The sequence below is a fragment of the Bubalus bubalis genome, chromosome 2 (genome assembly GCF_019923935.1).
Source record: "Bubalus bubalis isolate 160015118507 breed Murrah chromosome 2, NDDB_SH_1, whole genome shotgun sequence".
In the NCBI taxonomy this organism is placed as follows: domain Eukaryota; kingdom Metazoa; phylum Chordata; class Mammalia; order Artiodactyla; family Bovidae; genus Bubalus; species Bubalus bubalis.
Genome location: NC_059158.1, coordinates 11519721 through 11541638, shown reverse-complemented (window position 1 = coordinate 11541638; position 21918 = coordinate 11519721). Strand labels below are relative to the sequence as shown.

The 21918-nt window shown below is 48.7% G+C and overlaps 1 protein-coding gene across 11 annotated transcripts in view; it reads right to left on the bottom strand.

Moving 5' to 3' along the window:
• The window catches only part of GMPR (guanosine monophosphate reductase), a 64215-nt gene extending 42326 nt beyond the window's left edge, over positions 1-21889 (bottom strand). For 2 of the 11 annotated variants that reach the window (XR_003103834.3, XR_003103835.3), the window contains exons 1-4: positions 21663-21881; positions 12490-12609; positions 8629-8712; positions 67-240 (exon numbers count right to left, since the gene is read on the bottom strand). Coding sequence is in view for 4 of the 11 variants with exons in the window: in XM_044927397.2 (XP_044783332.2) it covers positions 67-240; positions 8629-8712; positions 12490-12609; positions 21663-21749 (465 nt within the window). In the remaining 7 variants the exon portion in view is untranslated. Of the gene's footprint in view, positions 1-66; positions 241-8628; positions 8713-12489; positions 12610-21662 lie in introns of all 11 variants that reach the window. The other 9 variants (XR_003103827.3, XR_003103825.3, XR_329416.4 and 6 more) reach the window with 7 other exon arrangements.
• Between the last annotated feature and the right edge of the window lie 29 nt (positions 21890-21918).

Sequence of the window (21918 nt, the reverse complement as noted above, 5' to 3'; positions counted from 1 at the left end):
CTCTCCCAACACACCATGTAACTCTTTTCTGCTTCCCCATCTAGAGGGTCATCCCATTACACTTACCATGATGGTGTGTTCTGGAAATCTGGACCGGACCAGCTTCACGAACTCCACAAAATGCTCCGAGTACCCATTGGCCACATCCAGGCAAATAAACTTAACCTGCGGCACAGCTTCCAGGATGTTGCTCATCTTTTCCAGATCATCCTTCCCACTTCCCGAACTCACGGCTACATGCTGTACCGAATAAACCAAGAGGTGTAAGACAGGAATGGTAAGTGGCGTTCAGAGGCCAGACCCTGCCTCCATCCACCCTCCAGTTCTGGGGACAGTGCCGGGCCCGTCTGAGGTTCACCCTGATCACACACACAGCGGACCGGCTCAAGAAACGTGCAGCAGCAGAGGCAAAGGAGATTCTCACGGTCAGTTATCTAAACTGACCACTGTCTTTTCCAACACTAAACGGCATTTAAATGCTAAACTGAGCCCTGCACCTCGGCCACACAATCTCATCCATGGCTTTTGTTTAATTTCCTCAAGCTTTCCACGTGGCCATCAAACCAGTCAATCTTAAAGGAAATCACCTTGAATACTCATTGGAAGGACAGATGCTGAAGCTTCAGTACTTTGGCCACCTGATGCGAAGAGCCAGTCTTAGAAAAGACCCTGATGCTGGGAAAGACTGAAGGCAGAAGAAGGGGATGGCAGAGGATGAGAGAGTTGGATCAGATCAGATTAGATCAGATCAGTCATTCAGTCGTGTCCGACTTTTGCGACCCCATGAATCGCAGCACGCCAGGCTTCCCTGTCCCTCACCAACTCCTGGAGTTCACTCAGACTCACGTCCATTGAGTCAGTGATGCCATCCAGCCATCTCATCCTCTGTCGTCCCCTTCTCCGCCTGCCCCCAATCCCTCCCAGCATCAGAGTCTTTTCCAATGAGTCAACTCTTCCCATGAGGTGGCTAAAGTACTGGAGTTTCAGCTTCAGCATCATTCCCTCCAAAGAAATCCCAGGGCTGATCTCCTTCAGAATGGACTGGTTGGATCTCCTTGCAGTTCAAGGGACTCTCAAGAGTCTTCTCCAACACCACAGTTCAAAAGCATCAATTCTTCAGCGCTCAGCCTTCTTCACAGTCCAACTCTCACATCCATACATGACCACAGGAAAAACCATAGCCTTGACTAGACAGACCTTTGTTGGCAAAGTAAAGTCTCTGCTTTTGAATATGCTATCTAGGTTGGTCATAACTTCCCTTCTAAGGAGTAAGCGTCTTTTAATTTCATGGCTGCAGTCACCATCTGTAGTGATTTTGGAGCCCAGAAAAATAAAGTCTGACACTGTTTCCACTGTTTCCCCATCTATTTCCCATGAAGTGATGGGACCGGATGCCATGATCTTCGTTTTCTGAATGTTGAGCTTTAAGCCAACTTTTTCACTCTCCACTTTCACTTTCATCAAGAGGCTTTTTAGTTCCTCTTCACTTTCTGCCATAAGGGTGGTGTCATCTGCGTATCTGAGGTTATGGAGATTTCTACCAGCAATCTTGATTCCAGCTTGTGCTTCATCCAGCCCAGCGTTTCTCATGATGTACGCTGGATATAAGTTAAATAAACAGGGTGACAATATACAGCCTTGACGAACTCCTTTTCCTATTTGGAACCAGTCTGTTGTTCCATGTCCAGTTCTAACTGTTGCTTCCTGACCTGCATACAAATTTCTCAAGAGGCAGATCAGGTGGTCTGGTATTCCCATCTCTTTCACAATTTTCCACAGTTTGTTGTGATCCACACAGTCAAAGGCTTTGGCATAGTCAATAAAGCAGAAATAGATGATTTTCTGGAACTCTCTTGCTTTTTCCATGATCCAGCAGATGTTGGCAATTTGATCTCTGGTTCCTCTGCCTTTTCTAAAACCAGCTTGAACATCAGGAAGTTCACGGTTCACATATTGCTGAAGCCTGGCTTGGACAATTTTGAGCATTACTTTACTAGCGTGTGAGATGAGTGCAATTGTGCTGTAGTTTGAGCATTCTTTGGCATTGCCTTTCTTTGGGATCGGAATGAAAACTGACCTTTTCCAGTCCTGTGGCCACTGCTGAGTTTTCCAGATTTGCTGGCATATTGAGTGCAGCACTTTCACAGCATCATCTTTCAGGATTTGGAATAGCTCAACTGGAATTCCATCACCTCCACTAGCTTTGTTCGTAGTGATGCTTTCTAAGGCCCACTTGACTTCACATTCCAGGATGTCTGGCTCTAGGTCAGTGATCACACCATTGTGATTATCTGGGTCATGAAGATCTTTTCTGTATAGTTCTTCTGTGTATTCTTGCCATCTCTTCTTAATATCTTCTGCTTCTGTTAGGTCCATACCATTTCTGTCCTTTAGCGAGCCCATCTTTGCATGAAATGTTCCCTTGGTATCTCTCATTTTCTTGAAGAGATCCCTAGTCTTTCCCATTCTATTGTTTTCCTCTATTTCTTTGCATTGATCGCTGAAGAAGGCTTTCTTATCCCTTCTTGCTATTCTTTGGAACTCTGCATTCAGATGTTTATATCTTTCCTTTTCTCCTTTGCTTTTCACTTCTCTTCTTTTCACAGCTATTTGTAAGGCCTCCCCAGACAGCCATTTTGCTTTTTTGCATTTCTTTTCTATGGGAATGGTCTTGATCCCTGTCTCCCGTACAATGTCACGAACCTCATTCCATAGTTCATCAGGCACTCTATCTATCAGATCTAGGCCCTTAAATCTATTTCTCACTTCCACTGTATAATCATAAGGGATTTGATTTAGGTCATACCTGAATGGTCTAGTGGTTTTCCCTACTTTCTTCAATTTAAGTCTGAATTTGGCAATAAGGAGTTCATGGTCTGAGCCACAGTCAGCTCCCGGTCTTGTTTTTGTTGACTGTATAGAGCTTCTCCATCTTTGGCTGCAAAGAATATAATCAATCTGATTTCGGTGTTGACCATCTGGTGATGTCCATGTATAGAGTCTTCTCTTGTGTTGTTGGAAGAGGGTGTTTGTTATGACCAGTGCATTTTCTTGGCAAAACTCTATTAGTTTTTGCCCTGCTTCATTCTGTATTCCAAGGCCAAATTTGCCTGTTACTCCAGGTGTTTCTTGACTTCCTACTTTTGCATTCCAGTCCCCTATAATGAAAAGGACATCTTTTTTGGGTGTTAGTTCTAAAAGGTCTTGTAGGTCTTCATAGAACCGTTCAACTTCAGCTTCTTCAGCGTTACTGGTTGGGGCATAGACTTGGATTACTGTGATATTGAATGGTTTGCCTTGGAAATGAACAGAGACCATTCTGTCGTTTTTGAGATTGCATCCAAGTAATGCATTTCGGACTCTTTTGTTGACCATGATGGCCACTCCATTTCTTCTGAGGGATTCCTGCCCGAAGTAGTAGATATAATGGTCATCTGAGTTAAATTCACCCATTCCAGTCTATTTCAGTTCGCTGATTCCTAGAATGTCAACATTCACTCTTGCCATCTCTTGTTTGACCACTTCCAATTTTCCTTGATTCATGGACCTGACATTCCAGGTTCCTATGCAGTATTGCTCTTTACAGCATCAGACCTTGCTTCTATCACCAGTCACATCCACAGCTGGATATTGTTTTTGCTTTGGCTCCATCCCTTCATTCTTTCTGGAGTTATTTCTCCACTGATCTCCAGTAGCACATTGGGCACCTATTGACCTGGGGAGTTCCTCTTTCAGTATCCTATCATTTTGCCTTTTCATATTGTTCATGGGGTTCTCAAGGCAAGAATACTGAAGTGGTTTGCCATTCCCTTCTCCAGTGGACCACATTCTGTCAGATCTCTCCACCATGACCCACCCATCTTGGGTTGCCCCACGGGCATGGCTTAGTTTCATTGAGTTAGACAAGGCTGTGGTCCAGTGTGATTAGATTGACTAGTTTTCTGTGAGTATGGTTTCAGTGTGTTTGCCCTCTGATGCCCTCTTGCAACACCTACCGTCTTACTTGGGTTTCTCTTACCTTGGGTGTGGGGTATCTCTTCACGGCTGCTCCAGCAAAGCGCAGCCATTGCTCCTTACCTTGGAGGATAGCATCATCAATTCAATGGACATGAACCAGGGTAAACTCTGGGAGATGGTGAGGGACAGGGATGGCTGGCATGTTATAGTCCATAGGGTTGCAAAGAGTCGGACATGACTTGGCAACTGAACAACAACGCCACGTAGAACGCAGAACCATGGAGTGGCTGGTGCAAATTCTCCTCTTGGAGCAGAGGAGAGGCAAGGAGAACCAGGGAGGCCAGTCTGCTCGGGTTCCTCACGCCCAAGCCATGGCCGTTACCCTGAGCATCCCACTGAGATGGGGGTGGGGGAAGAGAGAGGGAAAGATGTCTAAAACCTCCCTGATAAAACTCCTTCCTGTTTTCATTTTTACTCCCAATACAACATTATCACAACATGCAAACTGTGCTCTCCCAGTGCAGGAGGTCCAAGTTCAACCCCTGGTCAGGGGAACCAGATCCCACGTGACGCAACAAAGATCCAGTGCAGCCAAATAACTAAATATTTTTTAAAAAGAGAGAAGAAAAATGACATAAAAGTCTTAATGTCTCCAATAAAAAAGACAAAATGTCCCAAAGCACAAGAATGAACGCGACTGAAAGGATCCTTCCTGCCTGCGCTGGGACGTGTTCCCATCTGATGCCGCCACCTCCTCCTCCGTGATACCCTCTCCCCCAACCTTCCTCAGCACCCGTGCCTCCAACCCACCCCTCTGCGGCTCTCAAAAGCTGCTCGGTGGGTTTTAGTAGTTTATGCCTCATTAAAACTAGCCCGTGGGACTGTGCCCAGAGTTCACGTCTCACGTTCTATGACGTATTTATTTTTTATAAATTTAAAATTTGTAAATTCAATATTTTAGCTCACACCTCTAAACTATAAACTGCCGGTGAGCAGCACATCTCACTATCCTTTGTTAGTTCCCCCAAACCACAAATCACAACGGTGTAGCTACACCCCCAGGCTGAGTGTAAGGCGACTGGTAATGTGACACACGCCGACTCCCACCTTCCCTCCCACGACAGTCTGACCGGTCCCCAAGTCCACAGGCTCTGTCCCTCCCACTCAGCTCTGCTCTCTTTTTAATCTTTCATTTCTGTTCAAGTTTGGCAGGTGGGACTGGAGACTGGTTAGTTTCTCTCAGCGCCACTGGGTTTGCCATGCGTTCCCTTTTTAATGAGCTTTAACTTCGGTGACAGTGGGCTAGTAAGTGGAATGATCGCCCTTGATAATGAAAGCCCCGCTTCTGATTCACGGTGCGCTGCTGGAAACTCACGCTCCCCAAACTTCCTCCAGAGAAGAAGGGGAGAAGGGGAAACAGAGATAATCCATTAGAATAAAGTATGCCAAAAAGAAAAGACTCAAGTGTGAGCCAGAACTATTTTAGCTCTGAAATCACCTCTCCGCCAATCAAAATCCACACACGGTCATGGCACAGCAAAGAAAAATAGCCAGAAATTAGGCAAACTGCAAAAGCGGTACAATATGAAGTCATTTTCCAATCCAGATGATCTGGCCATGGAGGAAATCATCTCCAGTGTAGAGATGTCTCTTCGGTTTGGATGCAGGACCACTCAGGGGTGCGGATCAAGATGCAGGACCACCCAAAGGTGCCAGGATCAAAGACTGGCATGTTCTATTGGGGCCTTTATTATTTTCAAATTGCCTTTATTTTTTCTCAGTAACAGCTTTATTGAGATCTAGTCATACACACTTCATCTATTTAAAGTGTACAATTTAGTGGGTTTTAGTATATTCAGAGTTGTGCGACCATCACCACAATCCATTCTAGAACATTTCATCAACCCCCCAAGAGAAATCTCCACACCCTTTAGCCCTCACTCTCAACTAATCCACTTCTGTCTCTACAGGTTTCCCTTGTCTCAACATTTCATGTAAATAGAATCATATACGGGGCTTTCTGTGTCTGGCTTTTTCACTTAGCAAAATGTTTTTGAAACAAGAGTGAAGTGGGCAGGGCACGACCTTTAAAAGAATGACACAGACCAAGGACACAACGTAAACAGTCGTTGTTGCTCAGTCACTAACTCGACTTAGCACGCCTCAGCGACGGTGAGTAAAAGGATGTGTGCGTATCTTCTCCTGCGAGAACATCAACATCACAACTAGCTGCTGAACCACCATGGGCAGGAGGATGTTGGAACCCATCAACATAAGCTGATCAGAACCAAATACGTTCAAGATGGAGGACGAGCAGACTTCCACTAGAAACTGAGCCTGAGCATATGCTCACTGTAATACATCAGCAAGCTAAACGACACACCACGGGCACCGTGATGGTTCCAAGGCTGCCCATCAAGGACCAAAGAGTTGGCAGTGGCCCAGTTCCTGGAAATCTCCACCCCCTCACCAAAATAGTTGGAATAATCCTCCCACTCATTATCCTATGAAATTACCCAAGCCATAGAAGCTAGTGAAAGTGACAAGTTGAAAGTGTTAAGTCACTCAGCTCGTCGTGTCTGACTCTTTGTGACCCCATGGACTGCAGCCTACCAGGCTCCTCCGTCTCTGGGATTCTCCAGGCAAGAACACTGGAATGGGTTGCCATTTCCTTCTCCAATGCATGAAAATGAAAAGTGAAAGTGAAGTCGCTCAGTTGTGTCCGACTCTTAGCGACCCCATGGACTGCAGCCTACCAGCCTCCTCCGTCCACGGGATTTTCCAGGCAAGAGTGCTGGAGTGGGCTGCCATCGCCTTCTCCAGCATAAAAGCTAACCACACATTTCAAACTTCCCAGGTGACACAAGTGGTAAAAGAAGCTGCCTGCCAGTGCAGGAGACGTGAGAGACGTGGGTTCAATGCCTACATCCGGAAGATCCCCTTGAGAAAGGCATGACAACCACTCCCGTGTCCCTCCCTGGAGAATCCTATGGACACAGGAGCCTGTCAGGCTACAGTCCAGAGATTCGCAGAGAGTCAGACAAAACTGAGGCAACTAGGCACTAGCGCCACATTTCAAGGCCACTCTTGCCTTCTGAGATGGCCCACACTCTGTGGTATGTGTTCCTTTCAAATAAATCCGCTTCTTACCTATCTCTTTGGGCTTCCCAGGTGGCATGAGTGGTAAAGAACCTGCCTGCCAATGCAGGAGACATAAAAGATGTGGGTTTGATCCCTGGATCAGGAAGATCCCCTGGAGGAGGGCATGGCAACTCACTTCAGTATTCTTGCCTGGAAATCCCTATGGCCAGAAGAGCCTGGTGGGCTACAGTCCATGGGGTCAAAGAGTTGGACACGACTGAAGCCACTTAACATGCAGCACACCCATCACTTTGTCTCTCACTGAATTCTTTCTGCAATGAACCATCAAGAACTCGAGCTTCATTAGGTCCTGAAACCCCAGTGTGTGAGATCAGTTGAAAGACCGTGGGTTTGGTTGGGTTTAAGTCCCAGCTATGTGGGTCCAAGTCCCAGTCTGAGGTGAACAGTTTCATTTCCAAGGTTCATTCATGTTGTAGCATGAATCAATACTGTATTGCCCTTCTTAGCTGAATATTCTGCCCTATGGGTATACTAGGTTTTGTTTGTTTGGTCATCAGCTGATGGGCACTTGGGTTGTCTCCACCATTTGGCTACTGTGAATAGTGCTACTACGAACATCTGTGTGGGCTTCTCTGGTGGTTCACATGGTAAAGAATCTGCCTGCAATGCGGGAGACATGAGAGACCTGGGTTCAAGCCCTGGGTTGGGATGATCCCCTGGAGGACTGCACAGCAATCCACTCCAGTATTCTTGCCTGGAGAATCCCCAGGGACAGAGGACCCTGGTGGTCTGTAGTCCATGGGGTTGTAAAGAGTCAGACATGACTGAGTGACTAAGCATGCCTCAATATCCGTGTATAAGGTTTTGTGTGAACATGTATTTTTACACCTGTTGGGTCTATTCTAGGAATAGAATTGTTAGGTGACATGGTAACTCCTATGCTGAACCTTCTGAGAAATGGCCAGACTGTTTTCCAAAGCAGTGGCACCATGATACAATCCCACCAGCCACGTCGAGGGTTCCCATTGCTGCACACCTACACCAATACTTTGTGCTATCTGCCTTTCTCACTGAAGTCATCCTGGAGAGCATACTGTTTATTCTGCTCCATCATATTCAGCTCCAATTATAACTTATTATAATTAGATGTTTTTTTTCTAGATAAAAGGCATGTTTGGAACGGACTCAATCCCTGGCAGGATTGACCTTGCTGGGACCTCCGCAAGCTCTCATGACAAAACACTTCACTTTCCAAGGGAAAAAAATATGCTCCTTACAGATAAATAATCATATTTTTTAAAAGGAGTACAGAACAGGTTTCTTTGGCAAATTCCTAGCACCAATCAAGGGCTGGGGACTCACTACTGCCTTCCCCAATTTCTCTTTGGGACGGTGTGTCTGTTGTCATTGCTCAGTTGCTAAGTCGACTACAGAGCACCAGGCTTCCCTGTCTTTCACTATCTCCTGGGAGTCTGTGTGTCTATCTGCTGCCAACTCAAATCCTTTTGACTACCCTGATGATTTCCTTTCCTGGGCAACAAAGGTCATTTATAACCAGCGTAGTCTTACCTGCAGGCATTCTGGGTGATTAACTGCAAAGAGCTTCCAGTCATCCAGGGTATAATGCTTGTGAATCGCTGTAAACATGGAGTGCTAGGAAACAAAACGGAAAGGCACCATTAGGACGAGAAGTCAAGGGAGCCCTGCCCCGCCTTCCTCCATATGGCGAGGTTAAACCACCAACACAAAACCATCCAGTGTTCCAGCCATTCACGCTTCGCTTGCTTTGAATATGCTCCGAGGAGCCCCAAACAGAGGAAGGTGTAACCAGGGAAATCACAGGACCATGTTCCATTCTAATCTCATCAGCCAACACAGCATTCAAGATTTAGGAGGCAATGCCAAGAGGCAGGGGTGGGAGAAGATGGGGGAGGGTCCTGAGAGCCCTGGTCCAGCCCACACATGACAGGCCAAGAGCAGCACAGAGGGCTGGTCTCCTGCTAGTCAGCAGCACAGCCCGAAGGCAGAGTGATGCTGCTTCTTCTTGTTCCGTGATGACTCTTTGCAACCCCATGGACTGCATCATGCCAGGCATTCCTGTCCACTCTCTCCCAAAGCTCGCTCAAACTCATGTCCATTGAGTTGGTGATGCCATCCAACCATCTCATCCTCCTCTGTTGCCCACTTCTGCCCTCAATCTTTTCCAGCATCAGGGTCTTTTCCAATGAGTCAGCTCTTCACATCAGGTGGCCAAAGTACTGGAGCTTAGTGATGCTTGCTGCTGCTGCTGCTAAGTCGCTGCAGTCGTGTCCGACTCTGTGCAACCCCATAGACGGCAGCCCACCAGGCTCCCCCGTCCCTGGGATTCTCCAGGCAAGAACACTGGAGTGGGTTGCCATTTCCTTCTCCAATGCAGGAAAGTGAAAAGTCAAAGTGAAGTTGCTCAGTCATGCCCGACTCTTTGCGACCCCATGGACTGCAGCCTACCAGGCTCCTCCGTCCATGGGATTTTCCAGGCAAGAGTACTGGAGTGACGCTTAGTCAACCCAAAAGAACCTCAGCTTCTATGCGAAAGCTTCTCTTTGTGTTCACGACCTAAACGTTTCCTGATAAAAGCTAAACCCATCAGGCAGCTGGTATTCTTGAGGGAAGGAAGTACATAAATCCTAATTCTAAAACTATGACCATCAACCCAGCAAGGGTTTACTGAACATTTATTTTATGCAAGAACTTCACATACGTTATTTCATGTACTTCTCAGAACAACTTTGTACAACAGCAGTAACTTCGTGGGCAAAGACAGGACTTAAGAAACTTACATTTAAGAAATTTAACAACTGCTTGGCCAAAAAGGGGGCAAAGGACAGAATTAAACTCAAATCTGAATCCAGAACCCAGGCTCCTCCTCCTCCTGTATAGGGGCCTCACTCCTAACTTCTCTCAGTCTATCTCCCCCATTAAAAAATTCTCTGACTTTACTGATGCAAGGAACTAACTCAGCATTCTAGAAATGGAAAATTCATAGGGCCCACACATGATTAGCTATTTCAATGAACACTGTTTCATTTATGGAAAGTCTTTCCTGTGCAAATGGGAAGAGCCTAGCAAGTTCTCTGTTTCTCATGAAACAGTAATCTGATATGTGAATTAATCAGGGATATTAATCGCTCCCTGATTTCATGCACTTTTACACAAATACAGAATTCATGAAGAGCAATGGCTGATCACAGCAGAGGGAGGGAAAGATAGGGAGAAAAAAAACACAAATTCCTTTTCCAATTAATTTGTTAGCCTCCGGCCCAAAGCTCAATGGGGGCTGAGTGCGGACAGATGATGCAACTGATCCTGGACTCAGACCTCAGGCAGACCACCCCCTACACTATTTGGTGAGTTCATAATTTGTTTGAAAATCTTCCTTCTAATCACTGGCTAATAATGAATCCCAGCACCTCCTGAGGTTAGTCATGCTGCCCACAGCAAGAAGCTCTTTCAACTAATTGGATTTATCTTTTCACTTGGCAGGCATTGTCTACGGAAATAGATGCACAGACTCTGAGCATCAGAAGCACACATTTCACATCGATGATGAGTTAAGATGCACTGAACCTTGAATCCAATGCAGAGACAGATGCATGAGATGAAGGTTCTGCCCACAGTAACTTTGCCTTTATTTTCCCAAGCCCAGGATACTAGTCCCTTTACAGGCAGAAAGACAGCAGCCGGCTCCAGGGACCTTGAGCTTATATCAGTACTTTATCTGCCAGTGTAAGTTGGGAGGCAGGTCCCTGATGCTGGAGCCAGTCTGGGTTTGCATCTCGGCTCTATGTCTATTTGCCTAAATGCCTTGGGCCAAGTGATCTCTCCTCTCTGTCTCTGGTGGAGTTGTGACCACCTCCTCCACATTCCATCCAGTGCTTGGCACCTAAGGTTTCTATATTGTGATATAATAAATGCTACAGAACAAAGTGATTCTGTCTTTTTAAAGGTGCCGTCACTCTTCTACTAAATACGACACTTCTCTAACATTATAATATGGCATGACATCCAGCTTCATTTTATATCTCTAATTTCCAAAACTATCAGAGGCATTTTCAAGGAAGAAATGGACGCAGGTCTGAAAGTGAGTGGGGTCCTGTGAGGCTCCTGGGCACAGCTTTTCAGTGTCCCCCATTGCTTTGATTATAGGAAACAGCCTTCCTCAGCCTCCATGACCTTCCCTGAGCTCCAATGGGCAGATTCAAACAGTTACTGATCAGGCAAGAGAGGGGAGACCAGGGAGCAACAAACAGGGAAGAGCAGCCTGGGAGCAAGGTCCTGCTTCCCCATCAAAGGATATACATGACTGTATCTTTGAGCTATTTTTTCGGATACTGAAACACCTTCCAGGTGGGAGAAATTAATGATTAAGGATGGTATGCTGCCCACACTCCTGGTGGCTCAAACAGTAAAGAATCCGCCTGCCAGTGCAGGAGACACGGGTTCGATCCCTGGGTCGGGAAGACCCCTAGAGAAGGGAATGGCAACCCACTCCAGTATTCCTGCCTTGAGAACTTCATGGACAGAAGAGCCTGGTGGGCTACCGTCCAGGAGCCGCAAGAGTCAGACACGACTGAGTGACTAACACTACTTCTCACGCTGCCCACAAGCCTGTAGACTGCAGACAGTTGGACCTGAAGGTTAAAAACATTGACTCCTATGTACCTCACCGCCAACCCATCAGAAGAATGTCTGAGAGCTGATCACACCCTCTTCGAACAATTACTACAAAACTTGTCACTATCTTCCCCAAGTGCAGACACACAGTTTTGAAGACATTAGTCCATTGTGTCCCCCTTTGCCTGGCAAAGCAATAAGTGTGTTAGTTGCTCAGTCGTGTCTGACTCTTGGTGACACCGTGGACTATAGCCCCCAGGCTCCTCTGTCCATGGAATTCTCCAGGCAAAAATACTAGAGTGGGTTGCCATTTCCTTCTCCAGGGGATCTTCCTGATCCAGGGATCGAACCCAAGTCTCCTGCATTGCAGATAGATTCAATGGCAAAGCAATAAAGCTATCCTTTTCTACTTCACCCAAAACTCCCCATCATGGGATACACACGACAATATCTTTGAGCTATTTTGCAGATACTGAAACACCCTCCAGGTGGGAGAAGTTAATGATTAAGGATGGTCTCCAAGATTTGATTGACACCAATGTACAAAGAAGCTGAGCTCTGGGCATCAGATCTAGACCATCTCACTGAATGCGAAGTCCAGACTCCACCCACCTTCTGATGGGAGAGAGAAAAAGAAGGGCCTCCAGCAACAATCAGACTCAGAACCAATTAGTTTGGCCAAAGTGAATGACCTGAAATGTCTCACTTTTCTCCTCTCCCCTATGTATGACAACCTGTCCAGCGTGAGCGCCAGAGGGAAAAAGCCCACCGTCCTACCTGTGACATCACCACTGCCATCTCAAACGTCCCCACGGTGTCCATGTTGGCCACAATGATGGGAATCCCCGAGTAGGTCTGCTTCGAGTTCCGAAATGTGAAGGTTCGCTCAAGGTCCACCTATTGCAAGAGGAAAAAGAAGTCTTTGGTTCTTTATGTGATTGGGGCAGAATTTCTAGAGTTTGGAGTGAATGAAAAGACACAAAGGAAGTGTATGTCCCTGGGTCCTCTTAGGGGTTGGGCCAGGGGCTCCAAACACAAGCAAGTCCCTGAGGAAATGGAATCATGGGTTGTTATCCAGGTGCAAAAACTGAACCCAGCTCCTTACAATCCTCAAGAAACCAGGACAAGGCACCGCATGTTCTGCCATCAAGCTAGCCTCCAAAACGGGAAGCTCTCTCCTTCAATAGCCTCTCCCATCCCCCGCCACCTTCTGTCCCCAGCCTGCTTCATGCCAGCCCCAAACACCCACACACAAGTCACCGTTCTCCACTTCTGGAGGGACGGTTCCCCTTCTGGGAAAATCCACCCCAGTCTCCCCTGCCATTCAAGACCCTCCCTTTAATTCCCACCTTCAGAAAAAACTAGGCCTTCACCCTGCAGTCAGCTGCAACCCCCATTAATCCCTTTGCCCTTCAACCTTCTCCACTGTTTCATGACTACCAGCATCTTTCAAAGATAGCCATGTCTGTGCACATAACCATTGGTTTCTGATTTGCAAACACAGCTCCAATTCTACCCTAATTCCAGCTTCAGGGTATTTATGACTAACTCAAGTGACCGGGAATCCAGAATGAGAGCTAAGCCAGGAAGGCGGGCTCAGCAAAAGCAGTGAGTAGGGCCAGGTGTTCGCCAAGAGCTGCTGCTGCTGCTGCTGCTAAGTCACTTCAGTCGTGTCCGACTGTGCGACCCCATAGACGGCAGCCCACCAGGCTCCCCCATCCCTGGGATTCTCCAGGCAAGAATACTGGAGTGGGTTGCCATTTCCTTCTCCAATGCATGAAAGTGAAAAATTAAAGGGAAGTAGCTCAGTTGTGTCCGATTCTTCACAACCCCATGGACTGCAGCCTACCAGGCTCCTCCGTCCACGGGATTTTCCAGGCAAGAGTACTGGAGTGGGGTGCCATTGCCTTCTCCACGCCAAGAGCTGCTGCTGCTGCTGCTGCTAAGTCGCTTCAGTCGAGTCCGACTCTGTGCAACCCCACAGATGGCAGCCCACCAGGCTCTGCCGTCCCTGGGAGTCTCCAGGCAAGAACACTGGAGTGGGTTGCCATTTCCTTCTCCAATGCATGAAAGTGAAAAGTGAAAGTGAAGTCGCTCAGTCGCGTCCAACTCGTAGCGACCCCATGGACTGCAGCCTACCAGGCTCCTCCGTCCACGGGATTTTCCAGGCAAGAGTACTGGAGTGGGGTACCATTGCCTTCTCCACACCAAGAGCTAGCAGAATTGAAATCATGGCCTCAACCTGGGCCAGATCTCTGGCTGCCATATAAAAGCAGCCATGTATGTGCCCAGATGCAGTGCTCATCCTACGCCTGCTCTTATCTAAGGACCTGCTCTTATCTAAGTGCTCTGCTCTTATCTAAGGACCCCCCTCACCCCCACCCCGCCACACACACACCACCATAGGCTCCACTTCCCAGGCTGGTTTCTGGCTGGGTTTGGCCAATGGGGTCACTGGTGGGGCAAGGGAGGAGACAGGCCTGGGTCCAAGCAGAGTAGTTCTGCAGACCCCCTCGGCCATGGCCTGCCAGGTCATGGTTCTAGCTCACAGAGTGATCCCAGGCCTTGGGACCCTCCCCTTTGGAAGTGGTTTCTCTGCAGCCAATCTCTGGGGTCCCTCGTATCCCCTCTGGCATCTCCGCTGAGCCATGCTGCCTCGCATTAAATTTCCTGTTTTAAATATTCAGTCCTGTCTGTTTCTTTAGTCAGACCCTGCAGGACACGGCCCACACAGAAGCAAGGGGGCGCTTCCCCAAGGAGAACTGGCAGCACAAACCCAGGTGTGAATCTTAAGCTGCCGCAAGAATCTGGACCTTCATTAATCCCGGCTTACTAAGGACCACGGCAATAATCATTTCCTACCAGTGTTTATCTAGAGCCTTTTATTTTTCGTTGGAAGTAACTTTCTCTCCTTTTAAGTTTATTTTTTGATATAAATTGCTTTACCCTGTTGTGTTGGCTTCTGCCATACACCGTGAATCGGTCATAATTATATTCTCCCTTCCCTCGTCCGTCCCATCCTTCTAGGTCATCACAGAGCGCCAGGCTTAGCTCCGTGTTATATAGCAATTTCCCACTAGCTATCTGATTTACGCATGACAGTGTACACATGGCTTCCTTGAGGGCTCAGTTGGTAAAGAATCCGCCTGCAGTGCAGGAGACTCTGGTTTGATTCCTGGGTTGGGAAAAGCCGCTGGAGAAGGGATAGGCTACCCACTCCAGTATTCTTGGGCTTCTCTTGTGGCTCAGCTGGTAGAGAATCTACCTGCAATGCAGGAGACCTGGGTTCAATCCCTGGGTTGGGAAGATCCCCTGGAGAAGGAAATGGCAACCTGCTCCAGTATTCTTGCCTGGAGAATCCCACGGGCAGAGGAGCCTGGCAGGCTACAGTCCATGGGGTCGCACGAGTTGGACACGACTTAGTGACTAAACCACCACCACCACCAGTCTATACACGTCAATGCTACTTTCTCAGTTCGTCCCACCCTCTCCTTCAGCCGCTGTGTCCACAAGTCCCTTCTCTACATCTGTGTCTCCGTTCCTGTCCCGCAAATAGGTTCCTCATTACCTGAGTCAGTTGTAGTGAGGTGGATAAACCTAGAGCCTGTTACAGACTGAAGGGAGTCAGAAAGAGAAAAACAAATACCGCATAGTAACACGCATACATAGATTCTGGAAAAAATAGTACTGATGAACCTATATGTAGGAAGTAACTCTCGCTTTGCCATCAGCATGTCAAGACACCAGGGGACACCTAGGTCTTTTGGCCTTTTCGCATCTCCTGTTCCTCCACACACAGAAGGCTTCCTGAGCCAATGAGGTCATCAACATGACGACATCGGCCTTAAACAGCATCAGCGAGGGGAAAAGAGACGCTGTGACTGCGGGGGGGCACTGGGGGGAGGCGGCCATCCCTTTCCCCCACTTCCTTTATTACCATGCTTGCTTCTACTTCAGTAAAGCAAGTTCGATCTGCATCCTGAAAGATAACTGATGGGACTATTAATGGCACCCTTCTGGGCTGCTAATGGCCCTCTAACATTTTGGCTTCGCAGGCTCACGACAATCAGGATTTCTTGGTCTCGAATTACTAATACTCCTTCCAAGAAGCATGGGAATAGCGGCTACACTCTGCACCTGGCTGAGCTCACGATGGTATTTTTTTTCCCCTTGGCACTCCAAAAACCTATAGGCAGTAGGCAAAAAACTGTTCTCTGTGGAAGAGGTCAGCCTTGACAATGAACCCTTCCCCTCATGTCTAGTCTCTTCCACATGGCAGAGTCTATGCAATCCTTAATTCTGGGAATGAGAAATAAAATATCTGCTCCGACCTTATGTACACGGACAGAAAGACACACAAACACACACCCTAAAACAGACCAGTTGTTTGCTGAGAGAAATATTTTAAATATCCTAGCCACCAGAAACTAAACTTGGCATTTAATCTGCCACAGCTGGTCAAGGCACCAAATATAGCACCTCCAAACCCCCTCTCTGCTACGCCTGATTTGAAAGGGCACATAAAGTAATAAGCCACCCCTCCTCCACCTCAAAAATACATGTTTCTACTGCCCTTGCTTCCCTGGTGTCTCAGACGGTAGAGAATCTGCCTGCAAGGCAGGAGACCCAGGTTCAATCCCTGGGTCAGGAAGATCCCCTGGAGAAGGGAATGGCAACCCACTCCAGTATTCTGGAGAAGCCCACAGACAGAGGAGCCTGGTGGGCCGTAGCCCATGCAGTCGCAGAGAGTCAGACCCGACTGGGCAAACACACTTTCACTTTTATCACAGTCAGCCCTACAGCCCATTGTTTGAGGGCCCAAAAGTACAACCAGAAGCCCATCTACCACATTTCTAAATATCTCAATGCCAGGAGCAACGTATAATAAGCTGCTGCACAAATTTTGCTCTGTCCTCCTTCCCGGACAACAGTTTCATTAAGGGCCTGGAAAGTACTAGAACATGGCATCATGGGAGCCAGTCCTGGCCATCTCCTCTCGCACACATCCTTTTGTGCACGCAGGGACACTTCAGTCTACATGCTAACCTCCATGTCCACACGCCTATCCCTCAAACAGCAGTGACCTGGCCAGTCTCTGAGATAGAGAGGCGAGCATCTGAGCAGCATGGCTGGCCCTTAGAAAGCACACCTGGGGAAGATTCCCCACCCCCACCCCCACCCCCCTGCCCTCTTGCCCTGCGCAGGCCCTGGAATCAGTTCAAAGTCGTCTGGGCAGGAAATCCAGGGTCCTGAGTATCTACAGCATGGCCCAGAGGGAAAGGCCCAGCCTTCAGCTCTGTCCAATGAGGAGGGGACAAAAATGGGGTCTGGGCAGGGGCCTCTTTTGCCTAAATCTATGGATGGTGCCAATCAAGGCAATTCTCTGACTGCGTTATTCAGTACCGGTCTCACGTGTGGACTATAAGCGCAGGGCAATGCCTTTCCCCTCTGTGGTCCGAGTGGCTCAAAAGGGTGCAAATAACTAACGTCTGGCTAAGGGTAAGGATGGGATTGTGTTCTGGCTCCCAGTCTTTCAGGGCAATGTGTGGTGGGCCCCAGCCCGGCCCTCTGAACGTGCCTGGCCCCCTGGATGCTTCACCATCAGGTGTCAGGATTCAGGGAAGCACATGTAGTCGCATACCACCACAAAACCACGGTGCTCCACTGCGCAAAGGCTCCAGTGGCCAGCCCCGGCACCAGAATCACGCACGATGATTCCCAAAATACACGTGCTCAATCCGCCCCAACCTCCTAAATCAGAACCTTTGTGATGGAGACACTGTGTGTACTTAGGAGTGTCTTCCTAGGTGATTCTGATGCATTCATGAAAAGCAAGCCTAGTCAAACCCTCCAATGTTACTCAGCAACATTTACAGAGGCTGTTATAGCTGGAACTGTCTCTCTTCCAAAAGGCATTGAAATACCAACCAGTTCAGTACCTGTGAACATGACCTTTTTGGAGATAAGCTCTTTGTGGGTAATCAAGGTAAGATGAGATCATTAAGATAGGTCCCACTCCAGTATGACTGGTGTTCTTATAAAAAGGGGGAATTTGGACAGAGACACAGCAAGGGAGAATATTGATTGACGGGGAAGGCAGAGACTGAACAATGCTTGCAGCCAAGGAATAACCAGGCTGTGCGTCAACAACGTGAAGGCAGGGGAGGGGCAAGGAAGATTCTCCCTCACAGCTCTCAGCAGGAACCCACCCTGCTGACATCTTGACCTGGGGCTTCCAGAACTGAGAGACAATAAACCCCTGTTGTATGAGTCAGCCGGTCTTTGGTACTTTGTTACAGCAGCCCCAGAAAAAAACAGAGCCCAGGTAATAACACAATTGGCTCAGAGCCTGGAAGAACCCAGGTCTCCTTTCTTCCAGCCAATATCCTCTCTACTCTGCCATGGTCTTGTTCCTCTCAGGCCAGCCCGCTGTCCACTGAAGCTGGACCAGAACTCACCAAAGCTGGTTCATTTCTCACTGGACCTCTGGTGAGAAAAAGACTACGGAGTATTTAGGAGACTGATCACTCATTGGGTTATGTCTTGTCTGTCCCAGCCCAAGTGACCGGTTTTCGACTGCAAACTCCTCACTGTCCGACTTCCAACATTATGGTTGTGCCGTTAGGTTTGTGGTTTTCTTTAAACATCTTACTAGCTTAAGGACAAGGATGGGACACTGGAGCAAGGAATGGGTCCCAAAGAAGAAAATTCTCAGGCAGTCAGGGATGAGGTCACCCCCTCAGTGTGGCAGAGGTGCTGCCCAACCAACATGTCACTTCCTCTGAAAACACTACCTAAATGCAGCCCCGTGGCCCTCTATTCCTGTGGCCCAAGGACTTGTGAAGACAGGAGCATGGACAATGGAGGGACAGCTGACAATGACTGTTGATGTGGTACAACCACAGGAAGGCCACCTGGGCTGTCTCCACCTGTACCCTTAGCCTCCGGGAGCTGATCTCAAGTTCATTTCATTTGACACTTGTGGCAATGCCCTGGAAGGAGCACTAACCTTGAGTGGGAGGCACCCTGCCTTTCTCTCCATTTCCTGCTCACTTGCCTGGTGAATCCAGCAGCTGGTCCAGCTCTGAGCAAAACTGCTGCAGAGATGAATCTTGTCAACAGTCACCAGGCTCCCTTCCTAGCCAGACTGCTATCACGGGGGCTGTTTGCTCTCCTGGCTCCACTCACATCTGCTCTTATGAGCCTGGCCATTTACCATTTAGTTTCAAATTTACATTCAGGTATCCCCGTGCCTGGGGGCATGCACTTCAGGATTATACTTGGTCGTACAATGCAAAGTTTTCATCTGCCTATGGGAAACTTCAGGCATCCACAGCCGACTGAGCACAACTTTAGAGGAGGTTAGAGGTCCTCCTAGATCCCTCAGTATCAGTGAAGCAGGCAGTCAGGTGATGGGGGTGGCCAACAGGTAGCTAAACCATGATGGTATCCAAATGGGCTTCCCTGGTGGCTCAGACAGTAAAGAGTCTGTCTGCAATGCAGAAAACCCGGGTTTGATCCCCGGGTTAGGAAGATCCCTTGGAGAAGAAAATGGTAACCCACCCCAGTATTCTTGCCTGGAGAATCCCATGGACAGAGGAGCTTGGCAGGCTACAGTCCGTGGGATTGCAAAGAGTAGGGCACAACTGAGCAACTTTACTTCCTGCTACTGCTAAGTCGCTTCAGTCGTGTCCGACTCTGTGCGACCCCATAGACAGCAACCCACCAGGCTTCACCGTCCCTGGGATTCTCCAGGCAAGAACACTGGAGTGGGTTGCCATTTTCTTCTCCAATGCGTGAAAGTGAAAAGTGAAAGTGAAGTCACTCAATTGTGTCCTTCTCTGACTGCAGCCTACCAGGCTCCTCCGTCCATGGAATTTTCCAGGCAAGAGTACTGGAGTGGGGTGCCATTCACTTCCTAGACCCCACAATATCAATGAAACAGGCAGTCAGGTGATGGGGGTGGCCAGCAGGCAGCTAAGCCATGATAGGAACCAAATGGAAAGGCAACGCCAGTTAATTCAGGTTTCCAGGAAGGGAGCTGGTAAACTCCCACAAACATGGAAATATGAAAACACTTCTCAAGGGCACTGAGATCTCACTGCTGTGTGTGCATGTAGATTGCAATGTATCATGGGAAGCTGGGACATTCACAGCTTCAGTCAGCCCAAATTACGAAACCAAATGACTCAAGACAACGTCATACTATTCCCTGGAAAAGAGTAATTCATTCTAGTGCAGAAGAAGAAGGGGGTGACAGAGGATGAGATGGTTGGATGGCATCACTGACTCAAGGGACATGAGTTTGAGCAAACTCTGGGAGATAGTGAAGGACAGAGAAGCTTGGTGTATTGCAGTCCGTGGGGTTGCAAAGAGTCAGACACGACTAAGCGACTGAACAACAACAACAAACATAAAATCTGAATGTTTTACCTTTACAAGAGGTTTCCTGCTTCAGAAAATACACATAATACATCCTTGCTTTAAATATATGATTTTTCTCAAAATAACTTTTTCTTTACCAAGTGAATTGTGACCCAATATTTAGATTATTGCGGCCACCAAATTATTAGTCTGCCCCAAATCCCCACATCTCATCTCAGTGTGGACTCAGGTACCAGCTACTGCTGGGACTTCAGGAGTCTGGGCCTGCCATCCAAGCTGTTCATTGTTCTTCTAAGTGAAGGGCAGGAAGAGAGCTGACCAATCCAGGGTGAAAAGTGTTACTTATTCCCCGCCTCTTCCAGTCTGGGCTCCAGCTGCCAACCCTCCAGCTTGAGAAGGTGAGTTGATTAGTTCTGATTATTGGCTAAAGCAGGAGGCTTCTAGTTAATTCAAACAAGCCCTCAGCTGGCAGCACCAGGCACTGCAGTTAGGAGTCCCAGCCGGCGCAGGCAGGCAGGCAGGCAGGCAGGCAGCCCAGATCCTCGCAAGGGGATTTATTTATGGTCCTGGAAGGGGGGGGGGGGGGGGGAGAAACCTATGCTGGCTCAGCCTCCCCCTGTTTACTTGTGCAACCCCTGCCTCCAGACACAGCAGTTTCCTCACCTTCCTCTCCAGTTCGAAGCCCCAAGCAAAGCCATCATCACCCATATACACATCTCCAGGGGATTCTGCCTATCTGTGTAACTAGTTTATCCTTCAAGACTTGACCTTCCTCCTGCCCCGACCCTCTAGCTCTTTCCAGTCTGGTCTCCACATGTTCCTCGGGCTTTGCTCTCATTATTAAGGCAGAATGGGCAACAACCGCTGCCCTCAGCGGTCCCATTAGCCCCCACACCCGCACCCCAACGTTTCCAGCTTCTGGGAGACTGGGTTGGACTCCAGCTGTCCAGTAAGGGGGTTCCGCCAGGCACAGGTCCCCAGCCTCACTTCCAGAAGTCACTGAAACGCAGAAGGTAAACCCTGAACTTTTGCCCCGGAGTTTCCCTGAGTTTCAGACCTCCTAAAATAAATTCCATGGCTGGACCTGATACTAAAGCAGTCAGAGTTCTCCGCAGAGAGACGCTGCCAAAAAAATCCCCGTCCCTGTACACCTGGGCTCCGCTGCGTCCTTTTCACCCTATATACACCCCTCAACCGGCCCCTGCCCTCGCCGTCACTCTTTCTGAATCGGCTGACCACTTGGTCTTCGCTCCTCTGGGGTTTAGTTCCGTTGTGCCTTTCCCCTCGCCGCCCCAACCGGACGCATTGAGGATTTTAGGCCGGAGTCGGACCCCTTAAGGACAACTCGGACCTCTTACAGACACCTCCTGTCCTGGCAGGGGACCAGCTGGCTTTCCCTCTCTCCGGTGGTGAGAAGAGCAGAAGGGGTCGGCGTCCTACCCACCCCCAGACACACAAAAAAGCAGGTGAGGTGGGCGCACAGTACAGCGCCTCTCACCCACCTCCCCCGCGCCACCCCGAGAAAAAAACAATCCCACACCAATGCGGCTTTCGAAGTGCCCCACCTCGGCTCGACTCTTGAGGCTGCTTCGCTTGGGTCGGAGCAGGACATCCTTGAAGTCTAGCTTGAGGTCCGCATCTATGCGGGGCATGGTGCGGGCAGCGCGCTCGGGCCAGCTCGGCTGGAGCCCGCAGCTCCCTCCTGCAGTACAGGCGGCGCGGGACGCTAGCAGCGGGGTTTGCGGGGAGCCGGGAAGGTTAGGACGGGCGGGGCGGGGCTCCGGCGGGCGGGGCGGGGCCTCCGTTGGGAGGGGCGGGGCT